The 20,190-nt window shown below is 36.8% G+C and overlaps 1 protein-coding gene across 3 annotated transcripts; it reads right to left on the reverse strand.

Annotated features, from left to right (window-relative positions):
- Positions 1-926: 926 nt before the first annotated feature.
- On the reverse strand, positions 927-14,305 carry LOC135211851 (beta-alanyl-dopamine/carcinine hydrolase-like). 3 transcript variants are annotated; one of them, XM_064245061.1, is made up of 8 exons: positions 14,150-14,305; positions 7,510-7,864; positions 6,938-7,135; positions 4,591-4,695; positions 3,382-3,616; positions 2,442-2,679; positions 1,646-1,842; positions 927-1,340 (listed from the first exon to the last, which is right to left on the reverse strand). In XM_064245061.1, the coding sequence occupies exons 2-8, from the start codon at positions 7,597-7,599 to the stop codon at positions 1,237-1,239; spliced, it is 1,167 nt and encodes a 388-aa protein (XP_064101131.1). In that variant the 5' UTR covers positions 7,600-7,864; positions 14,150-14,305; the 3' UTR covers positions 927-1,236. The 3 variants fall into 3 exon arrangements, with proteins under 3 accessions (XP_064101131.1, XP_064101132.1, XP_064101134.1); XM_064245062.1 differs by lacking the exon at positions 14,150-14,305 and adding an exon at positions 13,975-14,130; XM_064245064.1 differs by lacking the exon at positions 14,150-14,305 and adding an exon at positions 8,646-8,742.
- Positions 14,306-20,190: the final 5,885 nt, after the last annotated feature.

A 20,190-nucleotide genomic window follows, 5' to 3' on the forward strand; every position in this document is an offset into this window, starting at 1 on the left:
GTATAGTTTTTTGTGAATGAAATAGTAGTCGTAGTAATACCTGTCAAAGCTGCAGTAGTATTAGTAGTAAAGATGGTGCTGTATATGAGACATTACCTCTGTAACGGCTCCCCTTCTCTTCCCCTTCTTGTTGATCTAGAGTTCCATTTTCCCTTTTTTTATATGAATATTTAGTTTCTTTCCAATTTCCTCCAAACTGTGTCTTTTTTGTCGTCATTCATTATCATTTTCTTAATTGATTTCATTGATTCGTTCGATTTTGCTTAGGTTTATATTTGACACCTTCGTATAGCCTCATTTGCATAATTTGTTGTTTTATCTTTTATCTTATAGAAGAGCCTGAGACTATTATCAAAGAGAGTAACCTTCAGATAGATTATTTTATTTTTTATATTTATTTATTTATTAGTTATTAATTTATTTATTCACTAATGCATTTATTTATGTACTTAGTCTGAAAAAAATAATATCTGGCAATTAAACTTGACCTGTGACCTTCCTAGGTCAGCCTAAAGACATACTCTTGGTGCCTAGCTGCAATGTACGTTTGTCCTTTGTTTAAAAAAAAAAATTATGTCGTACAGTATTATCTAATGCTGCCTTCCTCTGTGACTATAAAAGTTAAGCTTTTATCTTTAAAGTGAATGTCAGTGTATTCATTCATGCTCAAATTCAAGTTTTTTTTTTATAAGAAACATAAAACAAGAACATGAATGTCAGTCAAATTAGGTGTGTGTGTGTGTGTGTGTGATTTACAAATTGAAGTGAGAAAGTAGAGACAATAAAAAAAAAAAAAAAGACATGATAAACAAATGAACATCACTGTTTTGTGTTTGACTGAGTCGGTTGGACGTTTCAGTGTTCAGTTTGTAAGGATGACAAAAACGCCTCCTAATTGATTTCAGTAAGCAGGAAAATAAGAGTGATTATTGCTTGGACATTTTAATGTAGCAAAACTGGATTAACTTGCATACCAAAATGACAAGGGGCAAATGAACAGCAACAACAAAACTATTAAGTTTTCAATTTCACTATTGGCGGCAAAGTGAAGTCAGTATATGTTAACAAAAAACTGCAGACATAAATACAACCAAGCTGATTACTTTATTTAACGTCTTATTATTTTTTTTACGCACTAAGGACGGCTGGTACATACTACCATACATAAAATATTGAAGAAAATATGTATAAATATATATAAATCATTTTTGAAGAGGAAAGGCGGATTCCCATATCTTATTTGTCCCACTTGAAGAGCATTGGGAGGGAGAAGAGGCAATCATAGTTACGTGGGTTCTTCATCCAGACGGTCCAGGTCTTGTCTAAGAGGTCAAATACGCCTAAAAATGAAAAAGAACAGATTTTAAAAGCCGTTTAAAATACACTAATTTGTTTAGTAACATGCTGACCATATAAAGATTTGTTCTCTTTGCATTATCTTATGTTAAACAAAGTTTCGAGTGATCTTACAGAGTGCAATACAAGACTAGAAATTAATTGGTTCAGTGTTAGACTGCTTCGTTAAATAACATCCTGGCAGTGTTAAAACTATATAGGATTTGTTTTCTAAGCACCTTTTTCATGATTAAACATCAAAAACTTTCACAAGCACCAGTTTCAAAAACCGATTCCCGAGCGACCTTACCGAGTGCGATAGTTTTAACGAAATCGGGTTCGCCTCCCTCCCTGAAGAAGGCGTATTCGGTGTCGTGGGTGTCCGACAGAAGAGCCAAGAGAGCTTCCTTGGATTCTGGGGGCGCGCAGACAGCAGCTCTCTCGTGACGGTGGGTGCTGCTCTCCATACAGAGGCCTGTGTCCTCAGGGATCTCGAGGCGCAGGTACCTGAAGGAGTGGGGTCGTCATTACAGTAGTTGAGGACTTCGATTAGAGGTGGAGTTCCGCAGGAAGTTTGACAGAATACGAAGGATGTTTTAGCACGGAAGATCAATGTTATTAATGCAATAAGTGAAAATTTGAGCCCTTTCAGATGTAGCTAGGCCACTGTTACCTACACCTGGTTCCCTTTGTGCAAAACTTGTTTAAGAGATATAAAATAGGTTACCCACACAAAATCATGTTCATGTGATCTTGGTTCGTAAAACACTGGGCAGCCATCCAGGGTCAAGGTTCTCAGCCATGCCCCTCTCAGTTGCCAGGCCAGTGTTACCAAAACTGATCCCTGTGTCTCTGGTCATAATATGAAAAGGTCACCCCCCCCTTCCCCAGTCCCCAACACACACATGTATTAAGGACGCCTGGTCCACGAAACTCTGGTGACACAATTGAGGTCAAGGGTCATTCATGACTTTGGGAAAAGTAGCTGGCGATCACAATATATGCCTGTGTGTCTTGTTTCATACTAATGACAATTCCTAGACCTATAAAACCACTGTCGGTTCCTACCAAGACGAGAGAAAGAAACAGGAAAATCTTCTTCTTACTTGTTTGTGTGAATGAGATGCTCCCCTGGGCTAATGGTGAGAATTGATATGGGACTCTCGTCACAATCCTCGGCTGGGCCGACTTCTGCGTTGTGGAAGAGGTGGTCGCCCTCCTGTTTCGTGAAGCTCATGTTGACGCTGAAGCCGTCGGCAGAGCCCGTTTGCCTGTCCCTCAGAATATCTTGGGCGGCCATCATAGTCTCCGCGGACAGGAGGGCGCGACATAGGAAGTGGCGAGCTGGAAGGCAAAGAGTGGCCATTGAGGATTTTCCAGTAAGAAACTGGAACTAACTGGAACTAAGCTTTATAGAAGGATTAGGCCCAATGGATTGATGTGCTAACTGTCTCTGATATAAAAAGATGTGCCACAACAAACATAGGGCTGAAATGAACTGGTATGTTTATATATACTTTTCTTTCCAGGCAGACCGATACATTTTCTTTTACTTATCTTTCCAGGTATTCAATTACGTGTCTATCCAGGCAGACCAAATTTGTCCTTACATACTGTCTTTCCAGGCAGACCGATACGTCGTCATTTACATGTCTTTCCAGGCATTTGCTTACCCCTCTCTCCAGGCAGACCACTATGTCTTCATTTCCCATGTCTTTCCAGGCAGACCAACATATATCTTCACTTACTTGTCTTTCCAGGCAGGCCGATACGTCGTCATTTACATGTCTTTCCAGGCATTTGCTTACCCCTCTCTCCAGGCAGACCACTGGCTTCCATTTATTTTTTCCAGGCAGACCAACATATACTCCCTTTCTTATCTTTCCAGGCGACCGACGTCTCATTTACATGTCTTTCCAGGCATTTGCTTACCCCTCTCTCCAGGCAGACCACTATGTCTTCATTTCCCACGTCTTTCCCAGGCAAACCAACATATATCTCCACTTACTTGTCTTTCCAGGCAGACCGATATACATCTTCACTTACGTGTCTTTCCAGCCAAGACTTTCTGGGGGCTGATGACGTTGATGGAATAGACGAGGCCGTGGTGATTGTACCCCATGCAGAAGCCGGGAAGGTGTCCGGCGTAGCAGAGGGCAGTGAAGCCCTCACACTTGGTGCCGTTCCGGCCCTGTGGTGTCTCTTCGTGGATGTGGGCGCTGACGATGTAGGCGTGGTTCAGGGTCTCTGGTAGGGCGTCTTCCGTGTGCCCTAGTAATACCTGGAAGGAAGGATTTCATTAGGAGTTTTTAATCACGCAACAACTTCTTTGCAGATTTGTAAGTTTGGCTGCATAGACGAGATTAGTTTGACCTGTGACCTCTCAGTATGACCTCTGTACCTTAACTTTGATGTCCCTCTGTACATCAGCAGCATTAGCTAGGGGATCATTTGCCTCAAATATGGGGTCGATCTCTCATGTAGTCTAAAAGTCCTAGCCAAGACTAAATTCTTATTCAACTTTGACCTTAAGAGTATCACTTGGACCTTTACTTCACTAAACAAACCAGTTTCATTACTGGAATGTATACAAGGACTATTAAGCTTGTATGTTGTATAGTTCGAAGGTCCTGCCAAGGTTCCACTATCACTTTGACCTTCTAGTATGATATAATTTGACCTTGACCTAAACCTCACTAACGGAACGCACTTGCCAAATATGAAATCTTTAGCTTGTTTAGTTCAAAGGTTAAACCCAAGGTTCAATTCCTATCTGACGACATTTTTAACCTCTTAGTATGCTTGACTTCGCTGTAAAAGTTATTTGAGAAAAGCTGGTGTGTTATACACACACACACACACACACACACACACACCACACACACACACACACACACACATATATATATATATATATATATATATATATATATATATATATATATATATATATATAAATCATTGAGACGAAGACCTAATAATTCTTTAGTAGGGCATCAGGCCAGGAAGTCCCTTCCCATAAGAACATTAAATGACATTCGTATGGCTTCTTCTTCTTCTTCTTCCGTCAGGTGGAAGTTGACAAAACGTCCCCCACCTCTCAAAAAAAAAGAAAAAAAGAAAAAAAAAAAAAAAAAAAAAAAAATACAAAATTATTTAGTCTGCAGCTATTTTAACCTTTCTGCCAAGACAGAAAGTGTTTCTTGAAAGGAATTTCAAGGCTTAACTATAAGATTTCATTTTTAAGTTGCTTACGTGTTCGTCGTGATTGACGCAAACTGATGAACACCCGTTTGTTCCAGACGACCTTACTTGTCCGGAGTTCATTGGTACGATTTGGTCCATGTGCAACAGCATCAGCTGCAAAAGGAAAGATAATAAAGATAATAACCATACATTAATTTGAAGAAATCAAACTGCGTTTATCATCAATTATATAATACTTGTGTTTCTTCGTCTCTATATTTCAGTTTTGCTGTGATGGAGGTAGAAACGTTCGTGCTAATGTTGACAGATATCATCCACCACAGAGAGAGAGAGAGAGAGAGAGAGAGAGAGAGAGAGAGAGAGAGAGAGAGAGAGAGAGAGAGAGCTTCCAACACACTCTTCCTCAACTTAATTTAGTTCACTCCTCTACGTCAGGTTATACGCTTTTGAGGATAAAATGACTATACTCTGTTTTTTTTTTTTTTCGTCTGTCCATCCGCCTGTGGTGTTTTTGTATGGTAACACGCTGCGTCCCGGGCTTTAGATAGTTACATTCAGCTTACATTCAACGGTTATAATAATATCCTATTTCGAATATTAACGGTGTAATTCGCATACAGTAAATTATTAAAACACTTTTCAGTTACAAATGTACACCCAGATATCCTTTTATTTACCTAAAACTTACACATAGCGTAACTATCTAAAGCCCGGGACGCAGTGTTACCATACAAAAACACCACAGGCAGATGGACAGATGAAAAAAACAGTATAGATATTGCTACGTCACTGACAAGCCCCTCTGTGTAGCATTCCCTCGTTCCTATAAACTATTATTTAGTAAATATCCTGCATTTTTATTCCTATGTGCAAGGTAAAGTATGAACGTTTGACTGTGTGAAAATAATCACCAGACTGTTCAGTTATTCGCGTATCTAGTATGACACGAAACCATGATTAGAAATGTCGTTGCTTCAGCGTTCATTACTTTGTAGCTACCCAAATTGCTCTCTCTCTCTCTCTCTCTCTCTCTCTCTCTCTCTCTCTCTCTCTCTCTCTCTCTCTCTCTCTCTCTCGTGAAACGAAAAACATTCTCAAACAACAGTTTGACAGGACAAAAAGAAAAAAAATCACGCCCGTGAATCGAAAACTCCTGTAAGTAAAAAAAGAACTATCTAACTTCATATTTATACCACAAAGTGTACCCGAAATTCTCGCATAATTAAGCACCTACCAATATACGTATTTGCATTACTTGCTAAAAGATCAATAGCTTCAAAAACATAGATAATTCGTATGCAAATTACCAAACGTCATTGGTACTATACGATGTTTACATGACTCGTCTTCATCTTCCTTTCGTTTACAGAACTGCGGAGCACACACAGAGAGACGAGCTCTTGATTTCCCGATATTGACGACCGTCAAGCGACGAGAGAGAGAGAGAGAGAGAGAGAGAGAGAGAGATAGAGAGAGGATGAGTAGAAGAGAGAGAGAGATGAGAGAGGAGATGAGACGAGAGAGAGAGAGAAGGTTAGTGTGTGTTGGTGCTGTGGTGTTGGTGTTGTCCATAACGGAAATTGGAAACTTCATTTATACATGTCGCAATCAAGGCGAGAAGCACTAATTAAACGAGATGTTATCTGGCCTTCAAGATGTTATGCTGTGTTACATGCCGCGTCTAGATGATAGCAGCGGCAGAAGCGTTCTAATTTCCACTTTTCTGTTTAAAAAAAAAAAAATATATCTGGGTTGCGAATGTGCATCTGTGACGCTTCTATTCTCAAGGTTACTGTACGTGCGTGTCTGTACTACAGCATTCTCAACGGATTAAAAGCCAAATCATTCTTAAGTAATTAAATATTTGTTTTAATGATTTACTCTTGGTCTTGTTTACGAAATATGCACCCGATATAATCTTTTATAACTGATGTAGAAGCATTAGATTCCTCAAGATCATACTAACCCAGGATTAGGCCTAGAGAGTAGTAGTATACGAGAAAAAAAAAATGAACTAGATTAATATCTTTCTCCCAGTGCTAAAGATGGATTATAACTTGAATTATTAGTAAAAAAATATTTTTTTTATCATTTGTCTTTAATGTTGACTGAAGAAAATGCCCTTAAATATGTCTGTCCCTTCATAAGTGTAGGAACTTACAAGTGAACCTGTCGAATGCTAATTATTTTGAATTCGAGTCTATGCACTTGACCGACCTGTAATATTAGTTTTGTATATGATTACTGATGTAGATTATAACCGAAAAATGACTATCCTTTGACCTACTTATCACAAGAGAGAGAGAGAGAGAGAGAGAGAGAGAGAGAGAGAGAGAGAGAGAGAGAGAGAGAGAGAGAGAGAGAGAGAGAGAGAGAGAGAGAAACTGAAACTTACGTGATGGAAAGGCACACGGGCGCCATCTGCAGTTCCCTGGAGCTCTCTGACGTAATGGGGATAGTTCTCCTGAAGGGTGGCCAGCGTCTGGTCGTAGGCAGCGCGCCCTTCGGGAGTCTCGTAGGCTGGCAGGAGACTTTCGTGGAGTTCTTTGAAGGTGCTCAAGAAGTCCTCGATGATCCCACGGAATGTCCTGCCCTAGAAGAAGAAGAATAAAGGGCAATCATTTACTCGGAACAAAATCTGTTTAAAAACATGAGAATGATCAACTTGTTTCGACGTTTCAACTAATATACTACATGCTTCCAAATATTCACACTTGATATTTACTTCAGTGTTTGAGTATATTTTCTAAATTGAAGCAATATAGACAAAGGAAAGGTTCACCATAGATATGAAAAAGTCCAGACATATAGAATATTCTTTAAAGCAGTAAAATTAGCCTGGTACGTTCGACTGACTCGCATAGCCAAAGCGCCCAGTCGAAACTAGCAATAATTCACTTACGGATACTTGCTGTGGCTCACCTTCCCATCCACCAAAACAACAACAGAAAAATAAAGGTGTCTTACCACGTCGAAACCAACTTCGTAGTACGTGCCCTTCGTGTAGATCATTGGCAGGGCATTCCTGCGTCCGATATCGCCTGGAACTGAAGGCATCTCGGCCGAAGATTTAGTTAAACGAGGTTTCGAAAGATAAAATCCGGGAGACTGAGGTGAGTTCCTCCTTTTTTATTTTTTGGCAAGTGAGATAGGTATAGAGGCCTTGGGAGCTATACTCGAAGCTCACATAGGAGAGGAAGAGGTGAGGAAAAAAGGGGATCCTCCAGGAAGTAGGAAGGTCGTTGTGAGAGAAAGATTCAGCGTAGGCGCGTCAAATCTGTTGCTATTTTCCGAGTGTCTGTCGGTTGGTCCTATAGTGATCCTGAAACATATAGAAGGAGGTATATGCATTACAGTTGTATACAGTCTCTAGGAGGATAATTGGGTGAATTGTTTATAGGAATCAGGACTTACAGACCATGTGAATTAATATTACAAGTCAACAATTGTGAATAATGTTTTGGTGTCCAGCAGTGGCCTGATTTCTGTAGTCCACTGCTACTGAACAGAGACCATGTGAACAACAAAGAATTATAACATTTCCCAGCTTGGTCTATATATATATATATATATATATATATATATATATATATATATATATATATATATATATATATATATATATAGCTCCGCCCTTGGCGTTTCAATTTATGTTACGCGCTTGGTTAGTTGGTGTGAGGACAATGACTATTTTGTGGGGTTTCATCTTTGAATGTTTTTCTTTATAAAATCTATATAATATATTTTTCTGATAGCAGGACCATATGAATGTCAGGGATGAAATTCGAAGCGTAGATCGAATCTTTTTTGATAACCGAGAGTTATTCCTCTGTGAATATATATTATATAATTGATATAATATATATATATAGATACATTCAGTGAAACCCACAAATAGTCATTGTCCGTCACACCTAACCAAGCGCGTAACATAATTAAACGCCAAGGGGCGGAGCTATATATATATATATATATTATATATATATATATATATATAAATATTATATATATATATTATATATATCTATATATCCCCTTTGTTCTTTTTTTCTTTGGTTTTTTTCATTGGGAACCAAGCAAGTAAAGCTTTCAATGTTTCTTACCTGGGAATTCCACAGAGTCGCCCAGATTCCACAGGGGCGGGGGTGGGTTGGGAATCCCTATGTGCTCCTTGAACCCAGGGTCACGGAGATTCTTAAAACAGGAAATTCTTAAAAGCATAATCTCAAAGAACCGGTAGACTTGGGTAGGTGTTGAAATGTAACAATTTAACTTTCTTAATTTCCTTTCTGTTATTCGTCGCTGGTTGTAAGAGGATATTAGGATCATTTTTTAACATTCTAGGTACGTAGAGCTTTATAATAATAGTTTTATGATGATATTGTCATCATATGCTTCAAAAGTATAAGCGTGCCCTACCTGAAGGTAGCCTTAGGTACGTCGAGAACTCGAGAGAGAACGGGTAATGGTGTCCATTTCTGAATGATTGATTCTGGTCCATTTGATAACAGAATGGAAATCGTTTCTACATACCGGAACTTGTAATTTCTATCTACACCTGTCTTTACTGGGACGTTCAAAATGGCACCCGGTACATATGAACAATTGTATACCATTCTCACCCACGTGGAATTATTGAAACAAAATGAAAGTTCTCTGGCATTATTCTGAGGTGTGAGAGAGGTGTATTTCTGGTGGGAGAAGTTCACTCTCGACGTGGTTCGGAAGTCACGTAAAGCCGTTGGTCCCGTTGCTGAATAACCACTGGTTCCATGCAACGTATAAACACCAAACAAACAAACAAAAATCAAAGTTCTTGTCCTTATCTTGTCCATCGATTCGATTATGACTGATTCTGAAACGGAGATGATAGATGCTGTCGCCTCAGCTCAGAATTTCCATCATATCCTAACCATCGTTACTTTTGCCATCTTGGTCAGTGCATTTATAGATTTGTGCATAATGACTCAAATCACATTACGACACTGATGCCCAATTATCTCTGAGCATTTCTGCCACCGAGCACAGTTGTCGAAGGCTTTGATGCTGTGCTCAACGATCACAATATTATTCCTCACGAAGCAGAAAATGGTATCGAGTACTTCAAAGACACTTAATATACAGGGTGTCCATAAAGTCCCAGTACCATTACAAGTACTTATTGGTTAGAATGGTACTGGGACTTTGTGGACACCCTGTTTGGTCATGCTACGACGGAAGTATTGATATTACTATACGGATATTTCTAATTGCTTTGAAAAGGGAATACGCTTTGAACGAAATACACTCAGAAAGAATAAATAGGGGTTATGGGTTCAGGAAGGTTTGCATGGAATTGTACATAGCCTCAGAATCTAAAATCAAATAAAAATATCTTAATAGCATTTACCACGAAAATTTTCCTATATTTCAACTGATGTACTTGATACTACTGGGTTTTTTATTACTCTTTTATTATCGTTAAAATTATGATCATTGTTATTAATATTTTTATTATTAATATTACCATCAGAACGGGAAAATAACATTTAGAAAAAAATTAAAGAAAAAATATATTAAAATATGAACGCATTATCGGTCAATCTTGTATTCGAAGAAAAGTGTATGAAACCGAATTTTCGATATCTTGATTTGCCAAGTAAAACCCTTTCCAAGTTAAACTTAAAGATGTGTCTGTAAATCGTTGTGGAATGCAAGAGTGATAAGTTAACTCGCAGGTAATGTATTACCCAGACGGTAATGAGATTCAGTTTTTTTTTTTTTTTTTTTTTTTTTTTTTTGTAATTCATCCAATCCTTTTTTACCTTTCATTGGGAGTCACACTTGCGTCTTTGAGTATGTGTGATGGGCATGTGTTTTTAACGTAGTGGTAGTTTAAAACCTGTTTCATATTTCTATATATCTTTCTCATTTTTTTGTTATATTTTCCCGTTCTGAAGAAAATATATTAATACTGAAAATATTCATTTCAAGGCTTCTTGTTTGATGATGATATATATATATATATATATATATATATATATATATATATATATATATATATATGAAACTTGTAAGATTTTCGCTCCTGGTGAGTTTAAGTTTAATAAAATAACAGATCCAAAAGCAAAACAAAAAATAAATATTGAAAAAATAAACAAAGAAAGCGTTCTGCCAGACTTACTGTTAAGAGGTTTGGTTGTTAACTGATGGAAAATAGCATAGTCAAAAGGCGATGTTAAAGGAATCAAAAACAAGGGGAGAGAGACAGAATGTAAGTAATAGGCAGTTAGGCAATATGTAATTGTGTGGCGGTAGTTTGGTTGTATAAGGTAGGAGACAGTTTCTTAATGTAAAGAGATTCTAAAAAGAGCAGCGAAAGACAATCAGCAGTTTGAAAGAGTATTTTGAAATTATTATACATAACGTCAGTTTTACATGAATTTGAATGGTTCCTTATGGCCGAAAATTCTTTTGATTTCAAAATGCAGCCAGTGCGATAACTGTCTATTACGTACATTCTGTCTCTCTCCCCTTTGTTTTTGATTCCTTTAACTTCGCCTTTGGACTATGCTATTTTCCATCAGTTAACAACCAAACCTCTTAACAGTTATTAAGTCTGGCAGAACGCTGTCTTTGTTTATTCAATATACATTTTTTGTTTTGCTTTTGGATCTGTTATTTTACTCAGTTATTCAGTGTTTTAATTTACTTTTATCTTAAAGTCACTTTGTAATTTTTATTTTTCTTTTAGCTTAATGACATACTTATATTTCTTATAATTATTAGGTTTTGATTTTAGCATACATTTTGATATTACAAATTTAATTCTATTTATAGCCCTGAAGATGGGAAAGGATTCCCGAAACGTAGGTGTAATAAAAAGAAGAAATGATGTCCAGTCTTCTTGCTGTCCTCTTCATTATATATATATATATATATATATATATATATATATATATTATATATATATATAATAAAAGGAGCCCATAAAAACACCAAAAATATATAGAGAGGAAAGTACTATATTTCAGAGACTGCTGTCTCTCTCTTCAGGTATATGAAGAGAGAGACAGCAGTCTCTGAAAATATAGTACTTTCCTCTCTATATTTTGGTGTTTTTATGGGCGGGCTCCTTTTATTAGATGGAATTCTGTTGTTACAGAACATTTTACCAGTCATATATATATATATATATATATATATATATATATATATAATATACATATTCATATATATACATATAATATATATATATACATAAACATATATTATTGCTTCATATTTCTAAATATTTTTTCTAGTTTTTTTTTATCATTTTCCATTCTGATGACAATATACTAATACTCAAAAATATTTATTTTCAAGGCTTCTTCTTGATAATATATATGTATATGTTTATATAACAATATATGTATACTATATATGTACTGCATCATATATATGTGATATATATATACATGTGTGTGCGCTGAATTCCATCGTTTCTCTTTGCTTCTCGAATTTTGTCTATCTATCTATTTATCTCATCTATCTCTCATTATCATATATATCTATTTATATATATATATATATATATATATATATATATATATATATATATATATATATATATATATACGTATATAAAGTTGAAAGTTCGAAAAAATCCAGTAGTTTAAGGTTAGAGTTAAAAGTTGAAAGGTCTCCGCTGTTAGCGCCGTCAATGCACTTCTTCTTCACATGGCGCACTGTAAGCATCACTTTAAGGTTCTTTGCAGCGTCCCTTCCTTATACGTCCCTAACTGCGAACCAAACTCATTCCTTTTTACTGTACTTCCGTACATATTCTCTTTCCCCATCTTGCTATATTCTTAAATCAAGGTCTGTTTCTTAATTGCGCTTTTTTTTTAGAGGTTGACTCAATTCCAGAACGGAGGTCCCTGGAAAATTCCAGAACTGTCTCACGCGAACATCGTACGATTGAGCGTCTCGAAGTTTTTGTGCTGTTAGTGTCGAACAATCGTGTTTTTTTTTAATTTATTTATTTTTTATTTTTGCTGACTTGCAAAATGATAAGTGAATGATAACGTTCTCTGCCCTTATCATAGTAGACATTCCAGTGTTTTTTTATTTATATATTATTCGTCTTTTGTTGTTTCACGATTGAGAATTTCGTTTGTAGTATTATAAAGATTATAGAAAATTCATCTTTTTTTTAATGCCGGATTATCGTAAGCGAATGCAGTGACGTTCGACAGTTTTCAAATTTGGGTAGCCTATTAATTGCAGATTTCGAGTAAGTGGGAACCTTCCTTCCTTCCTTCCTTGCATCCCAGGGATACATATGCACACACAGAATACACACACATACCACATACATACAACGGAATACCCTTGGAGGAACTGCTGCGAGACCTTTCAACCTCTCGTCTGCCTGATAAAGGATGAAAAGTCAAAAGGCCTCGTATCGGTATACTCCATTATTTCACTTTCCTTCGTGGATTTTCTCTTCATTTATAATTCATCACGTTCCACATTTTCGTGATTCAGTTATACATACATAATACACGCATATTATATAGGTATATACACATCTCGTAATGACGCTCTTAACTGTCTTGATGTTGCCAAAGGCTAAAAATGCTTGTAATAGAAGGGAATACCTGAGTAGATGATTCTGGGGGAATCCTCGTAACAAAAAAACTACGCATCGTAAGGTTAGATGCATTGACGTCATCATCTCTACAGGCTTTATAAATTCTCAGGAGTATGAGCAGCTGTTGTTCATGGTTCTATCTATCTATCTGTCTATCTATCTATCTATCTATCAGTTTTTCTCGGAGCTAGGACGTGCAGTGTCACAAGCGAATTCAAAAAATGTATCTTGATCTTAAACTAAGAAACTAAGAATGTTTTCGTTCGCTTCAAACTCGGCAGGACATAATCTTCGAGAATATTAGCTTTTGATTCTGTCAATGAACGTCCTTACTTGATTAACACTTGCATTCAAAAATGTGTCTTGATTTTAAACTACGAAACAAAGAATGTTTTCGTTCGCGTCCAACTCAGTAGGACATAATCTTCGACAACATTAACTTTTGATTTTGTCAATGAACGTCCTTACTTGATTAACACTTGCATTCAAAAATGTGTCTTGATTTTAAACTAAGAATGTTTTCGTTCGTGTCCAACTCAGCAGGACATAATCTTCGACAATATTAACTTTGGATTCTGTCAAAGAACGCCCTTACTTAATTAACACTTGCTAAATGACGCCATCCACTGCGTGAACGTAAACATCGAAATTGAATCACTGTAAAGAGAAAGATGACCTGAAGTCTAATAGTCCACTTGACGTTGAAACAGAAGAGACTTGAGAATCCAGAATGCAGGTGTCGCTTGTCAGGTCCGAGACAAACAGCGCTCGCTAATTTATTCGACATAATAAACAGCCTTTCGTCCATTACTTACTGGTGTTCGCGAATTCACGTCGAGTGGAAGGAATCCCCGAAGATAATTGAGACTCTTTCTATGAGTTTATTTAGTGTTCTGCGAAGTCTGCGGACGTCTCAAGCAAGCAGAAAACGACTATATAGAGAAGGGGGGTGGGGAGCGGTCTGACGAGAGCAAATTCCGCTGCTCTTACCTGGTCAGCTAGGAGCGGAGCGAGAGAAGATCCAACTGGGAATGCCGGGCCGAGGTGTTACCGCAGCCTTGCTCACCTGTCGTAAGGGATGTGTGTGTGTGTGAGAGAGAGAGAGAGAGAGAGAGAGAGAGAGAGAGAGAGAGAGAAGGGGGTGGGAGGAAGGGAAGAGAGAGAGAGAGATATGTAATTGGTTTACACAAGCCTCGTCTTCAAATAGCCTGTCCATATTTGCGTCTGACGCGACCCAGTTAAATGTAAGCGATGCTTTGAAAGAGGTGAGTGTAGGTAACATTTGTGGATCATTTTATATAGGTATATTATATATATTTTATTTACGGGACTTCAGGGGGAAGAATTTGGTTTAATAAGAGAGAGAGAGGGGCGGGGGGTAGAAGAAAGTTGAATTGTTTGTTGATAAGTGTTGCTGTATCATTGCAACTCATTAGACAAGATCTTGGAAATTTCACACGTCCCGAGAAAGAGAAAGAGAGAGAGATTTAAGTGTTACGATAAGGAATATTTCTGTACCCTGTCACGTGACTATGTCAGTCTATCAGAACCTCCTCAGGAGATTATAAATAATCTTCTAATGTATATATTCGTAAACAGTGGCAAGATATTGGGTACAAGGTTATAAAAAATCTCCACACTTCTCTTCCGAATCATTTGCGTAAATCTCGCTACCTCATATTTTGTACTTGCTTCCAAATACCTGTTTGATTTTTTTTTTAGTTCATTCTTCAGCAGTCTGCATCAACTTTCACTGCACCACCGATTGCTTTCAATTTACCCACATAATCTTCTCTTGCTCGAATTCACTTTCGATTCTTGCAAGCACTTGCAGTTTTTTTATCTATTTATTTATCTTTTTTTTTTACAAGTCCTGGAGCTCTTAAAACAATCTTATTCACCTTCGCTTGTGCTCATGTTACCGAATACATAACTCTAATCCTACCTGAATCCTTATAAAAAAAAATTCACTACACCTGCTCCATTTTAACCTTGTTCAAGGGAACATGACTCATGAGTCACTCTTGCTCCGTGGCAGAGCAGAATGTCACCAAGGAAACATTCAGTGCCTATCCATTCTGTGGCTCTGAATTGCCTAGTACTATCGTTATCACATCTGCTAGTTTCATCTCTGCTACAGATTACAGAAGATGCCAACTCTGTGAAACCCTCTGAAATAAGCAATCAATAACTGAAGCCATGATATAGAACTCACTCTGATTACAAATGAAGTGAATTCACCAGATAAAACGTGAAGATCTGTAGTACAACGCCTCTGTCACCATGATGACGCCTGGATTGAGTCTCATCTTGATATAGCTGATTTTTTGTTGATCTACAGACCGTGACCAGAACTCGGTACTTGAAGAGGCAAATAGAGATGTATAGTCACTAGCTACACTGACTAAGAGTCTTATATCGTTGTAGAACACAGAACGTATGAGTATATAAAGACAAAGATGCTCGTTGTATTTCCAGGCAGGATGGTGCACCTATACCACACCTGTGTATTTCTTAGACTTATAAGTTACAGTGAACTCGCCCCACCCCCAACAAAAAACCTGCCCCTCAACATTCTTTTTGATGATACGTAGAACCACGTCAAGCAATGCTTTGTAAGTTTGAATGTCAATTGTAGTACTAGTTCTGCCGTAACTAATCGTTTTGTCCGCAACAGGGTTGCCGCGAAGTCCGCACATCACCGAGAAACTAGCTCCGCACCGGGAGTTGTAGTGTTAATTGCCAAGCAATGTTATTTTACTATACTAACTAGACTAAATAGTCACCCTGCTTATATTATATTAACCGTATCTTTACCAGTATATGAGTTGGGTTTACTAATTAAACCTTTTGAGATTTAGAGTTTCCCCTTTCCGAAATTCAGTTGCTTCATATCTTCTGAAACATTACGTAACTTTAATGATAGTCAAATTTAGAATCGAACGAGACACGCGGAGTGTTCAGTCTTGAAGCTGATTTATTACATTCTATATATATATATATATATATATATATATATATATATATATATATATATATATATATGTGTGTGTGTGTGTGTGTGTGTGTGTGTGTGTGTGTGTGTGTGTGTGTGTAATTACTGTTTTATAGTTCTGAATGTTATATATGATTTGATGCCTAAATTAGTCCACAAAGTGAACACGGGCAAGTCAATTTATTCATAAAGTTTTCAGCTAAAAGTGGGAAGTTTAAAAAAAACTGCACTATATAAATCCTTCGATATTCATAAGTAGTTTATTCCTTCTTTTCTTTTTTAAGCCACATTTATCACTTTAGGTAACATGCTGTATGTTAAATCAAAACGTTTGCTGAAGTAATAATAATAATAAACAACCTAATATATACATAGGTCTAGGCTTAAAATCAATGCCATAAGCATTGTAAACAGACAAAAACGATATGAAACATGTAGGTCTATATGGCCCCCTTTTACCATGATACGGATTATTTTTGAAATGAGATATTTCCCCAAGAGAATGGACAGCATATTATGCATGATTTATGGTATACATGTGGCAATCCTAAGCCAAACGAATGCCCTATTTGGGGCTATGAGTTTCAAAAAATTGGAAAAGAGCACATCATAATTGGTCCTTTTTTTATCAATAAGCTACATTAATATAAAGAAAATCCACGATTATAATACACCACTTCATAGCATACTGATATCAAAACTTATTCGGTTATAATCACTTGAATCACTTCAACTAATGCAGTTGCTGATACATATTTGCAGTTGTTTTCTAAATAATAAATAATAAAAACTCATTAAACATGACTAAGTTTACTGATAATGTAAGTCAGTCTTCACCCTAAGATTAATTCCCAAATTAACCAAATTTTACTAACATTATATATATATACATTATATATATATTATATATAATAATTACAAAGCAAAATTGAAGATAGCTGGACCTAAAATGAATGAATGTATTGTAAGACATCATGTCTGGGTTACGTTATCTGCTGTTGTCAAAATCGGTTCTCGACAATCGTATGATCGTACCTATCTGATATTGGCGCATGAACACTCGAGACTAGTGAAAATGGTTCATTTTTCAAAAATATTAGTATTTTCAGAAAATATTATATAATTTCAATCATTTTTTTTAATGGAAAAAAAAAAGTTTTAAAAGCATAAATATATATGCGGACCTACAGCGCCGCATACATGAGGAGTGCAGTCCGTCCGCAGCTCTGTATTCAATGACTCCCCCTCGAATCTTCTCCGCACTTTTGGTCGTTTCTCCGCGCTTTGGCAACACTGGTCCGCAACCACCTTCGCTGTTATTGTATCGTTAAAAATGCACCTTATTTCATGTACATCTTTCTTCTTCTTCTTCTTCTTCTTCTTCTTCTTCTTCTTCTTCTTCTTCTTCAAAATGCACCTTATTTCATGTACTTCCTTCTTCTTCTTCTTCTTCTTCTTCTTCTTCTTCTTCTTCTTCTTCTTCTTCTCAATTTCGTCATGGGCGACCAGGAAGTAGTAGGTACTTCATTGTCTTTCATTTTTCAGAGAAAACAAAACATCATAAACTACTGGCGGACAAACGCATCGTCTGAATTCAATGCCAGAATTGCAATTTCATCTCCGGGCATGAGATTTATGCCCAAAGAGTGTCCCAAGCCACGGATTAAATTCGTGGCCAGAAACTGACGTAACTCCATACCCCAAGGTCAGATCATTACCATGGAGAATCTCCGTCGTGCAGGTATAGATTGATTACGATGTAGGTAGTCTCTAAGCCAGCGTAATACTCGTCCGATTAGAACCGGAAATCAGTGCAGATGTCACAAGCAGAGTACTTAACATTTTATAGAAATTAATTTTCTTTCATTTGCAGCCTAATTCATTCATTTACATCAGACCTCGATATCTATACGTCTTTATGCCGTCATGTTTAAGTTTCTAGAAATTACCAAATCACAAGCAAACAAAGTTACTCGGAGTTTATGAATTTTATTCCCCCATCAAGATTCAGGTCAGGTCTGCAGTCACAGGAAAGCATATGACAATGTGAATTCAGGTTGCGTGCGTAGTGTTAAGACTTATTTTTTTTTTAGATATGTGGAAGGTACAACTCCAATTAAGGGGATTTCTTTCTCCTCTGAATTTGCTTCCTACGTTCTTACACAGCCCAATAAGGAAATGCATGCAAGAAAGATTAAAACAGACTTCCAAAAGCTGTCATTTTAATTTGTCAGTCAGGGCGTTCGTTTAAAACTGAGACTAGACAGTCCACTGAGTTTACTGCTACAAGCTTCGCAGTAGTACTACTACCGAAGATCCCTGTAGCTACTACAATATGCTTATCCTTCGTGCAAAAAAAACGTATGATGCTGGCAAATGGACAAATACGCGAAACATCGTTACGTACTACAGTTGCTGATCACGTAAATGGACCTCAGGAAATTGGTGAGGCTTCAGTGCCTTACGTAGGAAACGCTACTTAAAAATAACTAAGGTACTATGTGTTCCTGCTACAGTCAGCGTTGGATGTATAGGTACACACTCTCTCTCTCTCTCTCTCTCTCTCTCCCTCGTCTCTCTCTCCTCTCTCTCTCAATCTCATCTCTCTCTCCTCTTCAATCTCTCTTCTTCTCTCTCTTCGTGTCAGTCTGTTGTTTTCTTATTAATTTTCGGTCATAAGAAGATAATCTGATTTTTTTCCTGGTTACTTTACCTTCATGTTGGATTGTAATGTGGAATGGATTGGTTAAGTTAATGCCTTCGAGTATCGCTATATTGCATTTTCAACGAAAATTTAAGAATGCCTATTACATGGCCTAAATTTCCTGAGATTCCCAAAGACTGAATTCAGTTGAAACTGCTCCATCTCGTTCTTGGAAGATACAGCAATAATGTCGACATGTCTATAACCAGTTCGAACTTACGTATTAAGACCATATTATCAAGTCAGTTGTCGTAACCTTTATAGGCGTCTTGAGTTATTTCAGGAAACAAGCATATAGCGTATCCAAGAACGTCTCATTACTTCAATATATAAGGAGCAGGTTAACTCAAGTCTAGCCCGTCACATTTCCGGGATTTTCTTCTTCTTCTTCTTCTTCTTCTTCTTCTTCCTCGGCGGCTTTCCTAGGCTTCTGATCAGAGTCCTCCTAGCTCAGCCTAGCTTAGCTTTTTGCGTATTCTTGGGAAGACTGGCGATCAAGGTTTTAACAGTTACAATGTTTTTAAGACATACATCACAAAGGTCTAGCCTGTATATCAACCTACTTTATATTGATTTTATATATATTATAGTATATATATATATAATATATATATATATAATATATATATATATATGTATAATATATACATATACATATACATACATATATATAATATATATGTATATATATATATATATATATATATATATATATATATATATATATATATACTAAAGTTGAAGGCGGTTGCTTGAAACCAGATAAGCATCATCGGAGGGTGGAGAGATACCAAAATCCTTTAAAGTTATGTATTTATTGCTGACGTTTCAGGACCATGTTAAAATGAGACTCAGATTAAAACATGATAAAAAGTTATTTCTTAACAAAATGCAAATTAGGTACAAGTTTAAATGAATCTGCTTGTATTCTTTATCATGTCTCTCCCCGGGGAATATGACTCATAATTTAGATGTATTAGTTCTGCTCTTCTATTTAAGTTTTGTTTATATTTTAGCTCTTATATGGTTTTATCATTTCATGTGTGAGATTTACCTCATTAATAGTACTATATATTGTTTTAGTAGGTTCTACAACGTTGTTTACAATTCTTTTTAGTATTGTAAATACATATACTGAGTGCATTCTCTCTCTCTCTCTCTCTCTCTCTCTCTCTCTCTCTCTCTCTCTCTCATGACATCGGTTGCTGCTCCTCTTCATCGTATCTATCCATTGAGACGAGGACTTCAAAACAAAACACAAGAGACTGTCGAAGCTGTACTAACACCAAGAGTTTCCAGAGGAGAGAGAGAGAGAGAGAGAGAGAGAGAGAG

This window comes from Macrobrachium nipponense, chromosome 40, assembly GCF_015104395.2.
Source record: "Macrobrachium nipponense isolate FS-2020 chromosome 40, ASM1510439v2, whole genome shotgun sequence".
Taxonomy (NCBI): Eukaryota; Metazoa; Arthropoda; class Malacostraca; order Decapoda; family Palaemonidae; genus Macrobrachium; species Macrobrachium nipponense.

Coding starts and splice junctions, on each gene's coding strand:
- LOC135211851 (XM_064245061.1), bottom strand. CDS start 7,599: ATGCCTTCAGTTCCAGGCGATATCGGACGCAGGAATGCCCTGCCAATG. Junction 4,696..6,937: donor CCCGTGTGCCTTTCCATCAC/GTAAGTTTCAGT, acceptor TTCCTTTTGCAG/CTGATGCTGTTGCACATGGA. Junction 2,680..3,381: donor AGTCTTGGCTGGAAAGACAC/GTAAGTGAAGAT, acceptor TTTGCCTTCCAG/CTCGCCACTTCCTATGTCGC.